The 23997-nt window shown below is 39.5% G+C and overlaps 1 protein-coding gene across 5 annotated transcripts in view; it reads right to left on the bottom strand.

Moving 5' to 3' along the window:
* LOC109934307 (cohesin subunit SA-1) overlaps nucleotides 1–23997 on the bottom strand; it is a 194876-nt gene that overhangs the window by 29287 nt on the left and 141592 nt on the right. For all 5 annotated transcript variants that reach the window (XM_048604839.1, XM_048604843.1, XM_048604842.1 and 2 more), the window contains exons 8-11: nucleotides 22850–23001; nucleotides 10598–10671; nucleotides 9263–9386; nucleotides 6225–6323 (exon numbers count right to left, since the gene is read on the bottom strand). In XM_048604839.1, coding sequence (XP_048460796.1) covers nucleotides 6225–6323; nucleotides 9263–9386; nucleotides 10598–10671; nucleotides 22850–23001 — 449 coding nt within the window. The remainder of the gene's footprint in view (nucleotides 1–6224; nucleotides 6324–9262; nucleotides 9387–10597; nucleotides 10672–22849; nucleotides 23002–23997) is intronic.

The raw sequence follows: 23997 nt of genomic DNA, 5'->3' as shown, positions 1-23997 counted from the left end.
TATTCCAAATATGATCTCATCAATGCCCTGCACAGCCTGCAATTAAACATCACTCAGAGATAGTAAGAACTGCCGATGCTGGAGTCAGAGATAACAGTGTGGAGCTGAAGGAACACAGGAGGTCAGGCAGCATCGGAGGAGCAGAAAGGCAGACGTTTCGGGTCGGGACCCTTCTTCAGACACGGGGCAGGGGGAAGGGAGCTCTGAAATAAATAGAGAGGAGGGGTGGGGCTGAGGAAGGTAGGTGGGATGGTGAGTGCAGGTAGGCTGTGGTAGGGATCGGTCAATGAGGTGGGAGGAGCGGATAGGTGGGGGAGAAGACGGACAGGTCAGGGAGGCAGGGATGAGAGGGGATTGGAAGGGAAGTGAGATGGCAATAGGTCAGTGCAGGTAGGCAGTGATGGGGATTGGTCAGCTCCTTGACCTGTCCGTCTTCCTTCCCACCTATTCACTCCTTCCACCTCACTAACCGATCCCCACCACTGCCTACCTGCACTCACCTATTGCCATCCCACCTACCTTCCCCAGCCCCTCTCATCCCTGCCTCCTTGAACTGTCTGTCTTCTCTCCTACCTATCTCCCTCTCAGCCCCGCCTCCTCGACCTGTCAGTCTTCTTCCCCACTTATCCACCCCTCCCACCTCAATGACCAATCCCCACTGCTGCCTACCTGCACTCATGTACCACCATCCCACCTACCTTCCCCAGCCCCACCCCCCTTCTTTCTATTTATTTCCCAGCTCCCTCCCCCCTCCCCATTTCTGAAGAAGGGTCCTGACCCGAAACGTCAGCTTTCCTGCTCCTCTGATGCTGCCTGGCCTGCTGTGTTCCTCCAGCTGCACATTGTGTTATCTGTAATGAAACATCCCTACTTTTATATTTTGTACCCCTTGTAATAAATGCCATCATTCTATTGCCCTTCCTAACCACCACTGTATGTGTATATTAACCTTTTGAGATTCACGGACCAGGCCAAACAAATCACTCCTTACCTCAGTTCTGTAAGATCTTCCTATTTAAATAATATTTTGTTTTTCTATCCTGCCAAAGTGGATAAGTTCACTTTTTCCCCACACCATATTCTATCTGCCCAATTTCCACGCACTCACTTGACTTATTCATATCATTTTCAAGTATCCCTATGTCCTGTTTACAACTTACTTTCTGACCTACATTTGTGATATCAGAAAATTCAACAACCATATACTCAGTCCCTTCATCCAAGTTCTTGCAAATACTTGTGATTCTCTTGCGATTAATTTCTAAACTTCAGCTGCAGGAAATTTTAAGCTTTCAGATACAATATTCATGCCTTGCCTCTTTTTAGTTCTGGATTCTTGGCCAGTTAAAGTACACCTGGGCCACAACCCTCTCCACTGTAGCAGTTAAAGTCATGCTATGACTGACTACTTAACAGGAGGTGCATGTTTTGTGGTCCAATGATGAACTAATGGAATCAATTAATAATAGTTTAGTCTGAATGTCAGCATTGCTAGAAATCAAACATGCTCTCTCCATTGGAATTTAAACACTTGCTACTTAAAACACTGAACCATTTTATTTAATTCATTGTATGCGAACACAGCAATGTAACGCAATTGTAAGTTAATGCCGCCCATTTGGTGTTTTACAAATATTTCTACAACACATCCTAAATCTGAAATGATCAGAAATCTAATAGCAAACAGCTTCTGCACAAGTCAGCTATACTTCAACAAAATACAGAACAAAAAATTCAAAGCAAATTGTTCTTTCAAAAGTACATAATTTTGTCTAAAATTAAACACTAAATATATAAACAATGGTAATATGAACTATACATTCTCTAATACATTACTGTGCATGCTAAGTGAAGAATATCACAAGAAATGGTTATCGTTGTCTGAGACAGAAAAAAAGCAAACAGAACTGCAGATATTGGAGTCAGCTACAACAGGCGAGCAGCATACAGATGTAGGCTTTATAAATGACATTACGTTGCAACTTTTTCACTAACCATTCAAACTTCAACAGCTTTGTAAATATACAACTAATATTTCTTTCAGAAATGTTTGATAGTAACATTGGGAAAACTATGGTATACTGTTATGCTGCACCTCCTCCAAACTCTCAGGGCAGGTACATTTTAATGATTTAATTAATTAACTGGTATTTCGTGTCTTGGCCTTAACATACTGAAGCATCACATAACCCTATGCTGAAGCTACCTTGCCTTCTCTGCATCAATTTACATTCAAAACTGCATTACAATGTTATAAAAGGGATGGAATAACTGTGCAATAAATGAATTTAGATATGAACGGCATGTATTTTCCACAAATTCTAGGTTTAGAAGGTTCTACAGCATATATACGGGCATCAGGGTATCAATTTAATTTCATATTTTCAAGCAACAAGACGGTAGAACCCACACTGATTTTTCACTTTTCTTTTATTCTAATTTTGGTTTGCAGCTATGAACTGAGAGCTGAAAGGTGATCTTTGGATTGTGAGCAGTTGCTAGTTTAAAAAAATCAAATAAACTGCTGTTTGTTTGAGGGTTCACGACTGAAAGTTAAATGCAGATTGGTTCTTGACCAGAAGATTCTATAGACTCTTCTGACACTGGGGAAAGCAGCACGTTTAACCAGAGAGCATATGTTTGCCCACTGACGAGGTCAGTACCTGGGAATGAGTATCAGCAAGTCTGGGCGGGAACATGATGGTCAAACAAGGAGAGGCTAAAGTGTGAACCAGTTTTTGAATGGGATTTAGAGGCATAGAGTCATACAGCAGGGAAACAGATACTTCAGTCCAACTCATCCATGCAAACCAAGTTTCACAAACAAAATTAGTCCCATTTGCCTGCAGAGGTGGAGTTTGGCTGTTGATGCTCGAGCACAAAGATTTGAAAGCTCCCTGGTTAACCTTTCATTATCATTATCACTATTGGAAGTTTAGAGAATAGAGACTAAATTTTAAGTATTACTGAAAATTTCTCAAAGTGAATTGACAAGGTCGCAATGATCAATTCCTTCAGAACATCAATAAAGAAACAATCATACATATCTGTGGAAGAACATTTTCCGAAAACACTGAAGTAATCTAGCCAGTTCTGTTATTCGCTGTTTTCTAATCTATCCTTTAACTGTGTTTATTTGTCTGTATTTTGTGAGAATGGGGCTGAAAACAATGGTTTTTGGGTTTAAAACACAGACATTAATTAGATTACGCTGTTGCTTAATTCTGCTCTGCTGACGTTGGTGTATTGTTATTAAATTAAGTCTTTGGTTTAAGCTACGGAAACAGAATCTGGAATCGATTATTCACAAAATCTAAGACTGGTTATTCAAAATGTATGATTAGGAACCAAAGGAGTCAATTTTGACGGTCTTTGAAAGTTTTAATTCGACTGTATTGTGAATAGAGGTAGGGAGGCTGATTTGATTCAGCTGCAGCTATACAAAACCCTGATTAGACCCATCTTGAAGTACTGTGAGCATGCCACATCTTAGAAAGGATACACTGATTTTGGAGGGAGTACAATCTATATTTACAAGGAGGATACCTTGGCTTTGAGTCATAGAATCATATAGCACGGAAACAGGCCCTTCGGTCCAGCTCATCCATAGGACCAGATTTCCTAAACTGAACTAGTCCTTTTTGTCTGCAATTGACTCATACTGTTCGAACCTTTTCCTATTCCTATACATGCCCAAATTTCTTTTAATTGTTGTAATTGCACCCACCTCCTCTGGCAGCTCGTTCCATATACGCACCACCCTCTGTGAGAAAAAGTTGCCCCTTGGGTCCCTTAAAAATCTTTCCCCTCTTATCTTAAACCTATGATCTCTAGTTTTGAACTCTTCTACCGTGAGGAAAAGACCTTGGCCATTCACCTGATCTATGCCGCTCATGGTTTTCCAAAACTCTACAAGGTCATCCCCTTGGCCTATACTCCAGAAAAAAAAAGTCCCAGCATATTGTTATAACTCAAACATTCCAGTCTTGGTAATATTCTTTTAGATCTTTTTTGCACCCTTTCCAGTTTAATAACATCCTTTCTATAACAGAGCAACCAGAACTGTATGTAGTATTGCAAATATGGCTCTACTAACGTCATGAACAGCTGCAACATGACATCCTAACTCCTGTACTCAGTGCTTAGTCCAATGAAGGAAGACGTGCCAAATGCCTTCTTCACTACAATCTACCTTTGACAGCACTTTCAAGGAACTATGTATCTGTATCCGTCGGTCTCTCTGTTCGATAACTCTCCCCAGACCCCTATCATTAACTGCACAAGTCGTACCCTGGTTCGTCTTAACAAAATGGAACACTTCGCATTTTTCTGCATTAAACTCCATCTGCCATTCCTCAGCCCACTGGCCCAGTTGATCAAGATCCCACTGTACTCTTAGATAACCTTTTTCACTTTACACTACACCATCGATTTTAGTGTCATCCGCAAACTTATCATCCACGCCTCCTATATTCTCAACCAAATAGTTTATATAAATGATGAAAACAGTGGACCCAGCATAATCCTTGCAGCACACAGCTGGTCACAGGCCTCCAGTCTGAATAACTTTACCACCAACCCCTCTCTCCTACCATCAAGCCAATTTTATATCCAAAGAGAAACTCTCCCTGTATCCTATGTGATCTAACCTTACTTACCAGTCTACCATGCTGTATCATGTTGAAAGCCTTGCTAAAACCCATGTCGATAACATCTACCACATGGCCCTTGTCTGTGATCTTGGTCACTTCTTCAGAAAACTCTCTACTAAGTGCATCAATGTCTCTAGTCATCCAGTGTTCCTGCCAGCCCTGTCCTTCACACTAAAACAAACATGCTGGTCCTGAACTCTTGTTATCTTGCTGTTGAAAGCCTCCCACTTGTCAAATGCCCCTTTACCTGTGAACAGCCTCCACAAACCAACTTTGGAAAGTTTCTGTGTAATACCATCAAAACTGACCTTGTCCCAATTTAGAATTTGAAAGTGTGGACCAGAGCGATCCTTTTCCATAACTATTTTAAAACTAACAGAATAACGATCACTGGTCTCAAAGTGCTTCCACACTGACACCTCAGTCACTTGCCCTACCTTATTTCCCAAGAGGCTGTCAAGTTTTGTCCTCTCTCTACATATTGATTGAGAATTTTTTTCTTGAACAGACTTAACAAATTCCTCCCCATCCAAGCCCTTTACATTATGGCAGTTCCAGTTCATGGTTGGAAAATTAAAATCCCCTACTATTACAACCCTATTATTCTTACAGCTATCCGTGATCTCCTCAAATTTCCGCTCCTCAATTTCCTGCAGACTACTGGGGGGTCTATAGTACAATCTCATCAAAGTGATCAACCCCTTCTCATTTCTCAGTTCCAACCATATAGCTTCACTGAACAATCCGTTAAGAATATCCTCTCTTAGTTCTGCCACGATGTCTTCCCTTTTCAAAAGCTCCACTTCCCTATTCTCTCGCCTCTTCTTCTATCCTTCCTGTAGCACCTGTGTTCTGGAATATTGAGCTGCAAGTCCTATACCTCCCTCAGTCGTGTTTCTGTAATAGCTACGATATCCCAGTCCCATGTTCTCATACATGCCCTGGGAGTTCATCTGCCTTATCTGTCAGACCTCTTGCACTGAAATAAATGTAGTTTAATTCATCAGGTTCAGAGATTAAGTTATGAGTTGAGAATTGTACAAAGTAAGCCTGTTTTCTCTAGAATTTGCAAGGTTAAGGGGTGATCTGATCGAAGTCTTAAAAGATAATATCAGAAAAAGACAGGTTAGATAAATATAAACTATAAATATAAACTGGTTTGGGATTCTAACTTGGGGGGCATTGTCTAAAAATTAGGACCAGATCATTCAGGACAGATATTAGAAAGCACTTCTACAAACAAAAGGTGGTCAAGACTTGGAACGCTGTTCCACAAATGGCAGTTACCGCTAGTTCAGTTGTTAATTTTGAATCCAAGATAGATACATTTTTGTTAAGCAAAGGCATGGGGGATATGGGCCGAAGGTAGTTATAAGGAGTTAGGCCACAGGTCAGCAATGATCTCAGTGAATGGCGGAACAGGATGAATAGCCTGCTCCTGTTCCTATGTTGCAACCAAGTCCACTAAATCATTTAACTGTATCCATTTTTGGAAAATCTAAAAAATGAATGTTAAAATATACTTTTTAAACTGACTACGTTTTCAATCTAATTGAATAGAGACATTCTCACCTTGAACCTATTGGTGAAGAGTTCTAGTTTTGGGAAGAGTTCCTTATTAGTGTACAGTGACTGCAGAGCTTTAAGACATTTCAGCCTCACTTCACCTTGCTAAATGCAAATGAGAAAAAAGAGAATTAATTAATTTGCATACAACTGTACAAAAACAATGCAAGAAAACAACAAACTTTGCCTCTGGTCCTTTTTGTTTTATTCATTCACGCTTTAATATTCTTTGCCAACTGTCCTTGAGGTGGTGACGGTGTTGAGCTGTCTTCTTGATCTGAAGTCCACATGGTGTAGGTACACCTACACTGATATTAGGGGGAGTTCCAGGATTTTGACGCAGTGACAGTGAAAGCACACCAAGACAGTTCTACATCAGCACAGTGAGAGACTTGCAGATGGTGGTATTCCCATATGTCTGCTGCCCTTGTCCATCTAGGTGGAGGAGGTTGCGAGTTTGGAAGGGATAGTCTAAGGAGCCTTGGTGAGTTGTATCAGTTCAGCTTGTTGGTGATGCACGGTGTTGCCAATATCCATCAGTAGTGGAGGCAGTCAATGTTGATGGTGTGACAATTAGTGGGATGCTTTATTCTGGATTGTGTAGAGCTTTGAGTGTGTTATTGGAGCTGCACTTATCCAGGCAGTTGAGAGTATAACATCATCCAACAACAGAAACTGGGAGTAGGATGCTGCCATTTAGCCCTTCAAGCCTGTTTTACCATTCAAATGATCGTGGCTGATCCTCTATCTCAATGTCATATTTCCACTTTCTCCCATACCCTTTGATGCCTTTAAAATCTAAGGATATCTTTCTTTCTTGAACATATTCAGTGACTTGGTTACCACAGCCTTTTGTGGTAGGAAATTCCACTGGTTTGCTACCATTTGAGTTAAGAAAACTTTCCTCAACTCAGTCCTAATTGGTCTACCTTATTTTCTAAGACTATGTCACCTGGTTCTGGACTCCCCACGGTCCTCTCTGCATCTTGTCTATCCAACCCTGTTGGAACTTTATACATTTCAACTTGATCCCTTCTCATCCTTCTAAATTCTAGAGAATAAGGCCCAGTTGAACCGATCTCTTCTCATTTAATAGTCCTGCCATCCCAGATATCAGCTTAGAGAATATCCACTGCACTCCCTCTCCAGCAATTCTATGCTTTCTTAGGCAGGAAGTCTACAACTGCTAACAATACCTCAGGTGTGGTCTCACCAAGACCCTGTATAATGGCAGTAAGACATCCCTAATTCTGAACTCACATTCATGACTTGTGCCTTGTAAATGGTGGAAAGGCGGAAAGGCTTTTGAGAAGGCAGAAGGTAAATTACTCATCACAAAATTCCCAGCCTCAAACCTGCTGTTGTAGCTACAGTTTTTATGGGCCTGATCCAGTTTCTGGTCAATGGCAATACCAGTGAATGTCAAGGAGGGATGGTTAGGTTCTCTCTTGCTGGAGATGCCCATTGGTGTCACACAAGTGCCAGGCAAAGTTGCTTGTTGCTCATCAGCCCAAGCCCCAATTGTTGTCCAGGTGTTGCTGCGAAGGGACAGATCTTGCTTCAGTATCTGAGGACACACTGTATAATCATCAGTGAATATTCCCATCTTTGAGGTTATATTTGTAAGGAAGGCCATTGATGGAGCAGCTGAAGATAGTAGCACCTGGGATACCACCCTGACGAATTTCTGTGGTGATGTCCAATGGCTGAAATAATTGGCTTTCAACAACCACAAACATATTCCTTTGGACTAAGTATGACTGTAAATGGCAGACAGTTTTCCCTGAATCCCATTTACTCAGTTTTGCTAGGGTTCCTTGATGCCACTTGGTCAAATGCTGCCTTGATGTCACAGGCATTCAACCTCTCTTACACTCTGGAGATCAGTTCTCAACCCATGTTTGGACCAAGACTGTAATAAAGTCAGGAGCTGAAGGGCTTGGTGGAACCCAAAAGGAGTGTCTGTAAGGAGGTTATAACTGAGCAAGTGCTGTTTGACAGCACTGTTGACAACACCTTCCATAATCTTGTTGATGTTCAAGAGCAGACTAATGGGTCAATAAGTGGCTCCATTAGATTTGTCCTGCTTCTTGTGGACAGGACACAACTGAGTAATTTTCCACATTGCTAGATAGATACCAGTAATGCAAGTGTACTGGAACAGCTTAGCTAGGGGTGCAGCTAGTTCTGAAGCACAAGTATTTAATACCATTGCCAGAATATTATGAGCACTTATTGCCTTTGTAGTGTCCACTGGTTTCAGCCAATTTTTGATATCATGTGAAGTGAATCAAATTGGCTGAAGGCTAACATTTATGTTGTTTGGGGCTTCAAGGACAAGGCAGAGATGGTTCACCCACTTGGCACTTCTTGCTGAAGATGCTTGCAAATGCTTCAAGGATTATTTTTGTGAAGGTGGACAGACCCATCACGAAGGATGGAAATATTTTTGGAGCTTTCTCCTCCGGTGAGTTATTCAATCGACTGGCCTCATTTATAACTGGATGCGGCCTTATCCTGTATTGTCAAAAATGTTACATACCTCAGTTGGAAGCCTTATACAAGAAAAAGCAAAATGATAACAGATGATTTCATGACAGCCCTGTCAACAGATTTTGTATCACTTCTATTGACGATGCACAATGAACAAAGTTTCTCATCTGTGATCTCAAATCACAAGTGCTATCCTACTTGTGCATACAAGCTGATCAGAATTCACCTGCAAAACTTGAGAATTAGCAATCTTATATAGCCAGAACTGGTGTAACTCTCAGAGAAATTGTGTCTCAGTGATTAAGACATAAATTCAAATTAAGTACATCTGGAAAATCTTTGCTTTTGTGAAATATTTAAAAAATAGGCTGACTTTATTTAGTATTCATACTTCAATAGTGATAGCATAATATTTAGTACCGGAGAGATTATGCATTATGCACAACATCATGTTCTATGACAGAACCTTGACAAGATGGATCTCTTTCTCATAACAATACAAAGCTTCTTCCCCAACACTGCTAAGTATAATATCAATTGACAATCCTTACCCGGTCATGTAGTGTCCATCCCACATACTTTAAATAACTGTCATTGAGAAAGGCATCACTGTAACTCTTCATCCATACACCAATTTCTTCAATACAGATAGCTCGAATCTCTGAAATTGCGTCACTAGAAAATATTGTAGTCCAATTTTAAACACTCTGTTTTTTGTTTTACATTTTCCTCAAATTTTACAGCAACTACTTTTAAGCTTGTCATACATACACAAGTAAGATGCTGAACTATAAAAAAAAATGCTGAGCATTTAGTTACTCTTAGAATTGTACTCAATCTCTGCAAAAATAAATCTGTTTCAAATTCCTGACGTACAAAGCAGAAACTGGTTGTAAATCAATCTTGATTGATACATGCTCAAAGTTCAAATGAATATAACTTGTTTGTTTCAGCACTTCAGTAAAAATTTATAATAACACTCAAGGAGATTAGGCTTCAGGGGTCTGGAGTGTCGTACCCTTGGGAATTAAAGATTTTGCTTTTTTTAAATTTTTGTGGATGAGTAGTGACCCTGTCAAAAGAGACACATATTTTCTTTTTGTTAGCAACTTTCTTATTGTATCAAAAGTAGTTAAAAGAAACAAAAATGATGAAATGTTAGGGCAGATGGAAGAGATAAGGTTTAAGGAACGTCTTCAAATGAAAAGAATGGCAGATAGGTTTCTGGGAATGGAATTCCAGAGCTAAGGGCACAGACAGTTAAAGACTTGGCCACCAACGGTGAAACAATTAAAATTGGGGTTGCTTAAGAGACCAGGTGAGAGGAGGGCATGTGTCATGGCAGAGGCTAGAGGTGACGACAGCAAAAGGGCCAGGCCATGGATGAGATTTTTAAAAATCGAGGTGCCATTTAACTGTGACCCAGGTTAAAGCAGTGAGACCAGGGGTGACAGGTGATCAGGATTTGATGCAAGTTTTGACAGGAATAGTTGAGGTTTGGATCATCTGAAGTTTAAAGGATAAGAGTGCATTGGAAGAGTGAAGTTTGGAGATGGGTAAGGCATTGATGAGGATTTCAGCAACAGAAATACTGATAGGGATGGAAATGGACACAGAATACAAAGGTGAAAATTGGCAGTCCAATAGTATGGATGTGTTTGAAAGCACATCCTGGGATCAAATAGGATACTGAGGTTGTGAACTCTTTAGTTCAAATTCAGACTGGTGCCAGAGAGAGGGATGGAATTGGTGACAAGGAAGCAGAGTTTGTGGTGGGTTAAGACAATGTTTACTGACTTTCTAATATTTAACTGTGCATCTGATTATTGGACTATTTACAATTATTCAAAATTATTTCTCAACCTAATTGTGCAGAAATCACTTACCGATATCTGTGTACAAATATACCCTTAAAAACAGAATTCATCATGTTTTCTATCTCATCTTGATTTTCTTGAAGCTAAAAAGGAGACATAATTAAAACATAAACCATCTATTTGTATTGAAATAGGAAATGCTTCTCAGTTAAGTACATAGCTCAATAAATTAGCTGATGCCATAGTTATTCACAGCTTCAAATCAAAAATTACGTTAAAAAGAAATATTTGAAATAAACTGCAAATTATAATATGCTAAAACTACGAAAGGTTTCAAATGTGGTGAATGCTAAAATTTTGCTGAGCAGTTTTTTCCTCTAGTTTCATCAGGGAAACTAAACTTGGCAATGAGAGAGAAATTTATAGTCTATTAAGGTGTTACAATTATGGACATTTATAAGGTAAGATGTCATGGCTTCGAACTGTATCTTTAGATTTATTGTAAGGTAACTGGAGGCATGAGATCTGTTCTGAATGACAGTAAGCCCAAGTGATTTGATTGCTAGAGATAAAAGAAACATTAACAAGGAGCAGGGGTCGACATTCAGCCTGTCGCACTTGCTCCACCATTTGATACTATCGTATCTGATCACATCTCAGCCTCAACTCCATTTCTCTGCCTGCTCTCCACAGCTCTTCAACATATTACTAATTAAAGATCTACCTAACTCCTCCTCAAATTTAATCACTGTCTCAGCAGCCACCACACTCTTGGGTAGTGAAATCAATACGTACGTGATCCGTCACAAAGAAGGTTTAGATTGTGCTTTTGGGAAGACGGCGTGAAGTATTTTCCACTTGGCGACAACAGCAGCAGTGTTCTGAAAGTGGATAGACTGAAAGTTTCCAAAGTCCCGGAAAAATGCTGAGAATGGCAGGTTATAAACAAAGTCAGAAGTTACACAACAACAGGTTATAGACCAAAAGGTTTATTTAAAATCACAAGCTTTTGAAGTGCTCCCCCTTCGTCAGATGAAGTCGAGGGAGGCGCATGGGCACAGAATGTATAGGTGGAGAGGATAGTGGCAAGATAATTCCAGGTTAAAAAGATCATCTGCAAAGACTTGTTATTCAAAGCCTGTTGACACTCTTAAGTGCCTCGAATTATCTTGCCAATATCATTCCACCTACATATTCTGTGCCTGTGCACCTCCCTCCACTTTACCTGATAAAGAAGCAACGTGCCAAAAGCTTGTGATTTTAAATAAACTTGTTGTACTATAATCTGGTGTCATGTGACTTCTGACTTTGGCCACCCTAGTCCAACACCTGCATCGCTACATCAAAGTTATAAATAGTCTGCTTCAAACCACCCATATAGTGTTAAGACAAGAGAGACCTGGGCTTGCAAGCGTAGCTATTTAAAGTTTCTATTAAGATACAGGCTTAGACGATTCACATTGCAATGTGAAAAAGGTGCAGCTGAAACAAAAGTAAAGATCAGGTAAGTTACAGGTTTTTCTGAAATATCACCAAATCTCGCAGTGTTTTGGCTGAATGTCTGGATCCAAGAGAGGGAGCAGCTCGAGACCAAAGAAATCTCCATGGATTGCTGCATAATAACAACACACAAGTTATTGTAGTTAACAACTTGTGCTTGGATTGAAAAGACCAAATTCATGGGGAGTTAAAATGAAGATGAAACAGTTCGCAGCTTGAGCAAGAGGGAGAATCTTCTGGATAAGAAAACCTAATACAGAAAAATTCTAAGATTGCGAGTTACCAGGCTGATCAAAGAAAAGTACAAGAATAAACCCTCAGGAACTAAGAACTACTTAGGACTGATTGTCGGAAAAGTGCATGTCCATGTAATTGGCAAAGTGAAGGATATCTGACAAGTGTTTTCTTCATTTAGGCTAAAAATAAGAAGGGAAGCATTGTGTTCTGTGGTTGAAAGGTAGTGTTAGTTGAGAGAGTTTTGGTCATTTATTACAGTAAACAACTTTAAACATAAAACTGATGTATTTTTTCAGCTATTAACTGGAAGTTCAAATTAAATAAAACATTATTGGTCTCTTCGGGGATCACAATGAAGGGCAATCTAATAAGCCATGTAAATTAAATTACATATTTTCAAACGTTACCACAAAATTATCAGTGTCCTGGAGTAACTGACACTCAGAGTGCTTATGATAGTTGCTTGAACAAGGCTCAAGGTGAGCAGCTTTTAAATTAGTCCAATCACAACACACATTGGGTTGGTAAGAGATATGTTACTTCGGTTTTGCTTTCTTCACAGATTACAAGTACGGTGGCACAATAACGGTCAAAATGCTCTCTATTCTGAACTACGGTGATGTGTCCTTGGTTGAAGGATTATGTTGAAATCATGGCAACATCACTGAATTACCTGTAGACAATTAGAATAAATCAGCACCTACAATACAAAAAAATTATTCACTCAGCAGGGGAAGCAAAAGATATGTTTACAAGGACTTTGTTGAAATCTTAAAATGTTTCCTGTTCCTTGCTCATCTCCCATTTCAGGCTAGTGAATATCTGCATCAGGCACTCCTAATCTTAAACAATACAACTAAATGCCAAGTAAACCTCTCCATCTCTGGTCCAAGCTTACATCATTCCCAGTCTGAGTGGCTCCTGTTGCATGTGTGTGTCATTCATCCATTTTCCTATGCATTAAGTAAGCTTTGTACCTATCCATTTGTGCTGAATTGAGAGCCATTTTGTGCTAAAGGAAGTAGATTTAAAATATTTAAGTTCCTTTCATCCTACTGGGCAACTGCAATCACAAAAGATTCTTTCACCAATCTGAAACATTAACTCTAGTTTCTCTGTCACCAGATTCCGTCTGATCTGCACAGCAACTAGCTACTTCTGCTTTCACTTTCGGAAAGTGTGCATTGAGGATCACGGCTTGTATTTTCTGGTGCCATGAGATGATCTTCAGCCGTAGTGAGAGAACTCACTCAATATCTAACAGTTGTTACTGTTGCAGGTCTTATACACCCTCTTCGGATTGTCCTTTCAATTGGTTGCCTCATTTTCACTCAATACCGATATTTTCTTTCAGGATTCCTCCAGCTGTACTAATATCACTCCACTCCTAGTGCCAAGATTGGATGGATGGAGGATAAGATAGACAGAGAATGTGATTCATGACTGACTTCCAATACCATATCAGAGAAAAGCCAAGTTGAAATTTTCCATTGTTGATTCCTCCATTCATCAGGATAATTCATCTAAACCATCGTTCACAATAAATGCATGCTTAAAAATACATTTCCAATAAAATGAATGCATTAATCTCAAAATTTAACTGCAAGTTAGTGAAAGCCTTCATTATCATGTCCACAATTATAATTTCAGACTATAACAAACTTTTTTTAACGTGATTCAGGAACTTTGCCATTTTAATTAATTTCACTGACAAATTCTCAAAATATTGAAACTGTTAGCGTTACTTGTGAAACTGTAATAAATTGGTTAACTATGATGTGGAGTAGATCATTTGGAACTTTAACTTCCAGAATGATGTGGCCTTAAAGTATAATTGTATAAACTACCATTTCATCGTAGCCTCTGTTAACAGATCAGGTCCAATAATTGAAATTTTACAAAACTAAAGATATCTTTTTCTACCAGGGTTTAAACAGTAAAACTGAGGGTGATAAATCACACAACAGTCTATGTAAACAACCCTGGCAAATTGTTCCTGAAGAGAGCCAAAATTAATGTCAAATCTCCGTAAATGCCATAGCAACTTCATTTTTCATCTTTCAGTTTTTGTTCTATTCATTAATGAGATGGGCATGTCACTGTCCAGCTTTTATTGTCCAATGCTCCGAAGGAGGTGGTGGTCAGCTGCTTCTTGAATTGCTGCAGTCAATGTGGTTAATATTCTCCCAAAATGCTATTAGATAAGGAGTTCTAAATCAATCCCCAAATGGAAATGTGTATTGTTGAAAAATGGACACATTTTGTCAAAGCTTTTCGCCTTGAACTTATCAGGACATTTACAGAAGTACTAATGTAAAGAGGAACAACATTTTAGACTGAATGAAAAGTGAAAGATAAATAGTTGGCAAACTGCCTGATTGGTAGAGGTGCTGATATATAGAAAGCACCCATGAGCAGAGGAGTGACGATTAATTTCCGATCTTTGTTTGAATTTAAACTAGGCAGTTTGGTTTTGATTTGTCACGGCATTAGATATGATTTCCATGATGCACAATGTTTACTAAATAATCCTGAGTGGGCCAAAATTGCACTGACAACCAATTTTACATTGTCAGTTTGTCACACAGTGTGGCATGGATGTGTGTACTGGAAGCCACATATATTAACATGCAAGGCTTTGGCGTTTGCAGACAGAACGAACACACGCACATTTTCGCCTGTTTCAACTTTTGAAAATAGTGACAGTCGCTCTCTGGTTCATTCTTCATTTCAATGCTTTGTCCTGAATGCTGTCAAGCTGCTTAAATATTGTTTGAATAGCATCCAGGCAGCTGTAGTGTTCCATTATACTACATTTGTTCCATATAGATGGTCGAAAGTCTTTAGAAGTAAATAATCGAGTTACTCATTGCAGAATGTACAGTCTCTCTCCTGGTCTTCAATTAATTCTTTAATTCCCTGGATGTTGGCGAGGAACGCCAAGTTAAAGTGGCTAGAAACTCTCTTCTATACAGCTATTGTATGATATAAACATTATAAGATCAGGCACCATAAAACGTAGGACCAGAAGGAGGCCATTCAGCCCACTGTGTCTGCCCTGCCATTCAATGAGATCATGGCTGATTCGATAATCTGATAACTCCAATTTGCTGCTTTTTTCCTATAACCTTTGATTTGCCTCAGTGATCAAAAATCTTTTTACCTCAGCCTTGAATATACTTCGCGACTCAGCCTCCAAAGCTCTCAACAGTAAAAAGAGCTCTACAGATTGACTAACCAGTGACAGAAGAAATTTTTCTTATTTGCATTTTTTAAAAAATCAGCAACCTCTTACTCTGACATTATGCCCTCTGGTCCTCGACTCTGCCAGAAGGGGATACAACCTCTCCACACCTACCCCATCAAGACTCCCAAGAATCTCATATATTTCAATATGGTCACCCCTCATTCTTCCGAGGTCCATGAGTACAAGCCCAAATGGTATTGGTAAAATCCAACTGAGCATCAAAGAGCAGTTTAATATCCACTATTTGATGGGATTGGAAATAATACGTTCCATCATTTTTTGACAATCAAGAGTAGACAGACAGGGTAGAAATCGAGCCGAAGGATGGTTTTGTTTTTCCTTTTACGACCAGAACATGCCTGGGCAATTTTCCACTTTGTCCAGTAGGTATCAGCGTTGCAGCTGTATTGGAACTTGGGTGCCGGTCTTTGCTTCTAAAATTGGGTAACGCCAGGGACCACTGCCGGCGTTATATCCAGTTAACCCATTGCTAAATCCAGTGCTCCCAGCCACATCTTAATGTCATGTGGTCTCTATGAAATGAATAACTGGAGGAATTAGCTGAAGATTGGCCTCTGCAGGAGGCAGAGATAATGATCTACTCAGCTGAAAATATTCCAGTCTCGTCTGGGGGAGCTGAATGCTCGGATGTAGAAGTTATGCTATATCTATACATAAGCCCAGGTTAGATTATGTTTGAAATATTATGAGCAGTTTATGGTACCATTCCTTAGGAAGGATGTACTGGTTCTGGGAGGAGCACAAAATAAATTTTACCTGTACTCAAATGTTAAATTACAAAGAGGATGTACATAAAAAAGCTTGTATGCTGTGGAATTTAGAACGGCTGCACAGATCTAAGCTTTCATGATATTAAGGGGAGCAAATAGGACGGACAATGCAAGAGGCCACATTTCTTTTAGGTCTATGGTCTGAAAATGAGAAGAAGGGACTTTGCTTTAAAAGAAGACAAAATATAAGGAGTTGTTTGTAGTTTTGGGAGCAAGAAAAACTAACTGGTGCATATGAAACAATGCTACTTTCTGGAGACATTGAATTACACCCTTAATTATGGGTGGAGGAAAATCAGCATAGTAACAGACTTGAGTGGTCGGATTACAGTTTAACACATACACGGAGTAGGGCGAATCAGAAAATAGAAGGCGAATTGCTGAAGTTAGTTGTATCAATCTCTTTCTCCCCTTTCTCTGTGAAGTTGCTATCTCCAATTTTCTCTGGAGGAGCAGAAACAAAAACTACTTTGAGCTGCTAAAAGAAATAACTGCAAAATCCAAAGGAACAAGACAGACCCTGGTGTAATCAAGCAATCAGTGAACAACAGACAGGTCAATTCTGTGCCGATAACACCAAGGCATTATTGAAGAATTGAGGATTGCCCAACCAAGCAAACTAGTTTTAAGATTTTGGACCAGTGAAACAGGACAGTGTTCCTCTGTTTATCCCTCCACTTATAATGTTTGTGTGCACACACATATAGGTATATGTCTTATTGGGGGTGGATGATTTTAAAGGGGATAAAGTTTAAGAAACATAAATTAGGACAAGACAAGAACAACTTGGGTTTGGGTAAATGAAGTAAATAGGGAATAAGTATTATATGGTGAAAGATGACATAACCAGGCAGAAAATAAGATTGAGGTGGCTGACAAGTGCTATCAAAGTTGCAGCATGAGAGGGCAAGACACAGAAAGAACCAATCTCTGAAACTATGCAAGAAGGTACAAAACATGTTGCAGAAACAAAAGTAGAAAGGACCATGAGTGGTTTGAAGATCTGGACGAGGACTAAGATTTTAAATCCACTGCATCAGCAGTAGGAGGCCAAAATAATTCATAAAAAACATCGATAAAGAGCAAGAGAAACAGTATGGAATATGATCAGTGAGTTTTGAACAAGTCATTTACAAAAATGGAAATGGGGAGGTCAGCATGAAGGATATCAAAGAAATAGTCTCAAGATGAAAAATGCATGAATAATGATTTTAGCATCAATAGTGGGGGGAGGCGGTAACAAGACCTCAAAGCTGGAAAGATTTGGCAATGAACAGGATGTGCATTTGAATTTCAGTTCCAAGAATGAGTACTAAGGATTTGTCAGATTAGTTCAGCCTGAGTTGCTGAATACTCAGATGGGTCAGTGACTATGGATCACAGTTTATGGAAAAAATGGAAAGCAAGTTTCCCGAATTTTGATTCATTATAATGATACTGAACGTGTCATCTGGCAAAACTAAGGTGATGTTGGAGTTCAGGGATGTAAGGAAAAGATTGAGCTTATCATAAATAATATACAAAAGGAAGCTGATTCCAGATCAAGTTACAAAGGGGCAGCACGGTGACAAAAAAAGAGGAAAAGATATGTAGTACAAATCCTAGCAGAACTCAAGACAACATTTTTGCGGATTTAAAAACATGCAGAGCTCTTTGGGACAACACAACAGTTTTACTTCGTTTTATTATAAAGAAGGTATTATGAGAATGAAATGCTACTCACAAAAATTATAACAGAGATCGAGAAGGAATAACACACCATAATTTTGATCCCAGAAGGTGTAAACTTCATTATTTGGCCAGAGTTGATTCACGGGTAAGATTGAAGCTAAACTGGCAGGGTAATTTTGAAGAGTTGAAGGCTGATATGTATGGCAATGACATGTCTTAGGCCCTTACAGAGGAATGAAAGTTTAAAGTTAGGAAGTAGTTAAGTAGAAGAGATGGACTGAGAATAATTTATTTTTAGGAGTGGGGTGATTGATTTTGAAAGTGAAACAAGTTTCAGTTTGCATGGTTAGAGGATGTGGATTGGAGATAAAAGTGGAAAAGAGGAGAAAGGAGAGCTTACGGGATCGGTGGTTGCAAGGATGGTCTCAATTGTAAACTGTGAGCTTCTTAAACCTGATTCAAGAAATGAAGGTAGGGGAGAAGTTTGACGAAGAAGTTAAATATGCAGTATGGTGGCTTCTGGCTATATTCCAAATTGCATGGAGAAAGGCAGTTTTTGCCGAGTGAGGATAAACACCATAATGCTAGACATTGTCAAGCTAAATCTGCAAAACAGTGGCAATGCTGGTTCTATGCTAGATAGGCCTTTACTGTGAACCTGAAAATGGTCCATCTATACCGATTCTCAGCTTCTTGAAAGCTAACCAATTCTCTATTTGTGATTGTTGTACCCCTTACACCATTAGTTCTGATTTAACACAGTACCCTTTGATGTGCTACCTGACTAAATGCCTCTTGGAATTTCAAGTACACCAAATCTACAGGTTCCTCTTTAACCACATTACTTGTTACTTCCTCAAAGAACTCTAATAATTCAGTTAAACGTGATTTTCCCATCACAAAATCATGTTGATTCTGCACTTTTGCATCAGGACTTTGCAAGTGCCTTACTGCAACTTCTTAAGGGATGCTTGCTCTTCCTTATGACACATGTTAGGCAAACTGCCCTGCAGTTTCTGTTTCTGTCACTGTCACCCTCCTTTCTTGAATAGAAGGGTTAAATTCATTATTTTCCAATCTGATGGCATTTTTCTAGAGACTGCACATAAAAACTCTGACATATCTGTCCTATTCTCTCTCAGTCTTCACACATTATCACCCATACTCGCTCTTCTTTACTGTGCTCCCAAGGTCTTGATCACTGATAGACTTTGTTGTGATCATTGTTTGATCTTTCAGCCATTTCATCACGACATCAGTTAAAACTGTCTTCACAGGTTCACAAGCTGAAACTAGGGGAGTGCCACAAGGCTCAGTGCTGGGAACTCAACTACACACAATTTATATCAATGATTGGATGAAAGAACCAAAGACATGGTTGCTAAATTGGCTACTTACACAAGGAAATAAATGATAAAGAACTTTGATAGGATTTTAGTAAAGTGACGAAAGATTTGGCTGTCGGAATTATAATGTGGGAAAATGAGAAGGCAGACTAGTAAAAGATTACATAACTCTTTAGTACATAAAGATCTTGGTGTCTTGGTACATGAATCACAAATTAGTATACAAGTGCATCAAGTGATTAGGAAGGCAAATACAAGCAAAACAGAAATGGAGTATAGCTTTTGCTACAGTTGTACATGACTTTGGTGAGACACACACCTAGAATATTGTGTAAAATTTTGGTCTCCTTACACACAAAAAAAAATCAACTGCACAGAAGCATTTCAGAGAAAGGTTCACTTGATTGATCCTGAGGATAAAATGGTTAGCTAAATGAGGAAGATTAGCACAGGCTGGACCTGTATAGATTGGAGTTTAGAAAAATGAGAGGGGATCTTATCGAAATATATACAATCTTGGGGAGGTTTGACAGGTTAGATGCTGACAGGATTTTTCCCCTTGTTAAAAAAAAATTGAACAAGGGGATATAGCTTCATTTTAAACTGTCTCTGAGAATCATTAGTCTGTGGAATTCTGTTCTTCAGAGAATAGAGGAGACAGGGTAATTGAATATTTTTAAGGGTGAACTAGATAGATCCTAAGGAAATCAACAGAAGTTATCAAAGCAAAGGAAAGTAGGTGTGAGGCCACAATCAGACCAGCCATGATCTTACCAAATGGTGGAGAAGGTTTCAGGAGCTGAATGACCTACATTTGCCCCTAATTCATATATCTATTATGTTCATATGTAGGTTGAACTTATTGAGGATAAATTATCCCATTATGTGGAGGTTCATAGAATCATAGAATCCCTACAGTGTGAAAACAGGCCCCTCGGCCCAACAAGTCCACACTGAGCCCCAGACCATCCCACCTAGACCCAACCCCCGCAACCGACCCAATCCACACATCCCTGAACACTGAGCAATTTAGCATAGACAATTTACCTAACCTGCACATTTTTGGACTGTGGGAGGAAAGCCACGCAGACACGGGGAGAATGTGCAAACCCTCCACACAGACAGTTGCCCGAGGGTGGAATCGAACCCAGGTTGCTGGCGCTGTGAGGCAGCAGTGCTAACCACTGAGCCACCGTGCCACCCCTAAAATCCACATAGACAGTCACACTTGGGTGGAATCGAACCTGGGTCCCTGGCGCTGTGAGGCAGCAGTGCTAACCACTGAGCCACCATGCCGCCCAAGCCTGAACAGATGCGGTCTCCTGAGAGTCCTTCCGCACCTTCTTCTTGCATTTTCCCAGTCACACCGAATTCCAGGTAGAACGCTGGCTATTTCATGTACATCAGGGAGGAATTTGTTTGTGAAGAAACACTGATTTCAGGACAAAGTCCTTCAGCATTTGCCACACCATTCCCTATAGTCTCCAAGAATGCAAGGACTTGTATAATCATTGCATAAGAACTCATGTCAGCAAAACACCTGAATTTAGTGAATGATCTATTTAAATAATAGAGCTCCTTCCTATTCCTGAACATGTGTTTAGCCAAACTTGATAAAGCAAAGGTGTCAGCTGAGAGTTTAGCAGCAAAGTGTTAATGCTGGCACCAAATTTGTACTATCCTCTGACTGATATTATCATCGACCTGTACTGTACAGTTTTAGCAAGTGTTCATCAATACTGTGTCCAGTGTAACTTGCAACCGAAAATGTGCATGTGTACCACCGACGCAATTTTGGATATCTCAGGTCAGCGCATTCAAGTTTTGTACCCATGAACAGTTAAACTTGGGCTGCAGCATACAGCAAAGGGTGCGATGTTGGAGTGAGAACAGGAGAGGAAGCTAATGTGATATATCACAAGAGAGGTCAGTCATACAAGGGTCGAATGAAGACGTCCAGAATAGCAACCATATAAGTCCTTTAAGCCACAGCCAATTGTTTACACCTTAAAATGTGCCTTAGCAGCACTTTTGCTTTATTTCCAAATGAATTGCAGATTTGTTCATCTACTTTTATATTTTGTGGCTTTATTTCTTTCACCCTTGAACAAAGAAGGCAGCGGAGTTACAGGCTCCTCAGCCCAGGAGCCCAGCGCTTGTATGCTCTGTCCAATTTTCCCATTTTTCTTTCGATGTTTTTTTTAATGTTTCCATTTATTGTGGTACCTTACCATCTGTTAACAACTTTGGTGCAAATTGTCTTCTCTCAGGCCAGGCCCTGTGATGAGGTGGCTTCCAATGGCTCGGAATGGCAGTATAGGCCTGGCAGGGTGATCTCCTGGGGAGGCCGTCTCTGAGTGTGGCCATCTTGTCTGGGAGGAGCAGCCTCAGCCTGGAATCGCACTTCTGTACTGACGTGGAGATTGCATTCCATTGTAGAGGTCTTCTTCTGCTGCTTCCGGATATTACAGCAGCCTGGCATCAAAGTCTAGTCCCAGCATGGAGGTCTCGTTCTTGCTTTGGAGATTTCCCAGTCTTCCAATGGTCCAGCATGGGCATCTACTCCTGGCGTGGCGGTCTTGAGCCAGCCCTGCATGGCGGTTTCAGCCCGGTTTTTCAGTGTACCCCAAACCCAGGAGTTGTTAATTGAACTGTGATGAACTTTTTTTCCCTTATTTATGCCTGCTGTCATTAATTTAGGCGCTGTGGTATGGCGACGCAAAAATACACACAACAATAAATTGCTATTCTATCCTACATATTTCTAATTTCTTCGATCATCTCAGAGATTATTCACTGTCATCATTTAACCGTTTTATATCAAGTGGCTTGTAGGTCAATTAACTCACTTGCTTTCTTTTGGAAATTGGCTTGAGCATTTCTTGTTTCTCTCCCTCTTTTATCTCTCAGTTCTTCCAAACTCATTAATGTATTTCCTTAACCATTAAACTTCTTTTCAATTGAAGAGTGCATGATTGAAACTTGTCTCTTTGTTTTACAATGATGAGCTATCAATTTTCAGGCTTTTATGTACAAAGATGTCCAATATTTTTTTAAAAGTTTCATGTATTAGTGGTCAAGGTTTATTTCATATCAATAGAGATAATCTCGAATAATGCCCAATTTTAATATACTAAAAATATAAGTTGTTCGCAAACAGATACCACCAAACTGTAGCCAACAGCTTCTGAAAGTTGTCAACTGGTGTATACAAAGTGAATTATTTTTCAGTGTTCAATTTCTGCTTATGGATCAATCATTTCTAGATCTTTAAGATTTTCTGGCTGCTGTTGTTCAAGTAGGTCAATCATATTACAAATACAGAAATCTAGGTGCTCACATTAACACTAGAATATTACATACAGATATGGATTAATCCGGTGTCAATTAATTACAGTATATCCTGTTCGAGAAAAGCCTAATGTCCTCTTACTGCTTTGTGCATATTTAGACATCATTTGAATTTATTGCGATTTTTGGCTTAATGTGAAACATTTGCAAAAGCAATAAAGCACACCAACAGCCTTACCTCCTTTCTTTTTTGTAAAAGTAACTCCAATCTGTCATTAGCTCGTTTGCCTATCATTTTGTTCCTCTCAGCCTCATACTGTCTTTGTGTGTTATCCTGATGTATACTTAAGTTTAAGGCCACATTCACCAATGCTGTCATAAGCTTCATAGCTATGAGGAAACAAGCAAAAATGTTAACTTAAAACTGCAAATTTAATATACAAATGGCCAAACTTACTCAGATATATTGCTTTTCATGGCGTATGAAAAAAATGGTTTAAATATTATCTATGAAAGAAGAAGGTAAGTGACTGCTTGGTAAGTATGTCTCTTCATTTTCCTTCTCTAAAATACAGCATTTACTTAAACTAAGAGTCAGAAAATTAACAATTTCAATTAGATAAGTAAAATAGCAAGTAAATTAGTGGCTTCATCTGCATGCAGATTTCAGCACAGTCCAAAGGAATTTCAGCAACGTGGGAATTCAGTGAGGTGTGGGTGCAAGATGTTGCTTGATATATAAACATTAAACAAACAAAACTAAATCTGTATGCTAAATCAAAGATAAAGCAAATAACTAAATTTAAGAAATTAAATCAGATTATCTAAATTATAATCTAAAAATAAACATTTGATTGATGATTCCAAGTTTGAGGGCCTAATTAGTTGAATAAAATCAAATGGACTCGGTAGGGCAGGTAACATGTGGATTTGTAACAGCTACATCAATAACTCAAAGAACTTCAACTCACTACACTCAAGGTGGAATCTGAGTTTCAGAAAATAGAGTGAGTTAGATGGATACTTTAGTCCAGGAGGTAATTAAGTACCATTAGGTTAAGTACGTCAGATTTGGTCCATGATCAGGGACAGGAGGGTACGACCAGAAGTTGGGTAGGTATGGGAATCCTCGGTTCCTGTATTTGTTCAATGGCTACAAAGTTCTTGCAGCCTACATGGATTAATACAGGCCCTGCAGGACGGAAGACAACTGGCCACAACACTGTGGCACGGCAGGAGGGTGGCAGAGTAAAAATTAATTAGTGGGAGGAGGCAACATAGTTGGGGGAATAGACACAATCCTATGCAATTGATACTATAAGCTCTAAAAGCAGAGTTGCCTGCACAATGCCAGGGTTAAAGACACTTATTTGGGCAAGAGAGGAA

This window comes from Rhincodon typus, chromosome 13, assembly GCF_021869965.1.
Source record: "Rhincodon typus isolate 14 chromosome 13, sRhiTyp1.1, whole genome shotgun sequence".
Taxonomy (NCBI): domain Eukaryota; kingdom Metazoa; phylum Chordata; class Chondrichthyes; order Orectolobiformes; family Rhincodontidae; genus Rhincodon; species Rhincodon typus.
Note: the sequence above shows the minus strand (reverse complement) of the source record. Positions and strands in the feature narration are given on the sequence as shown.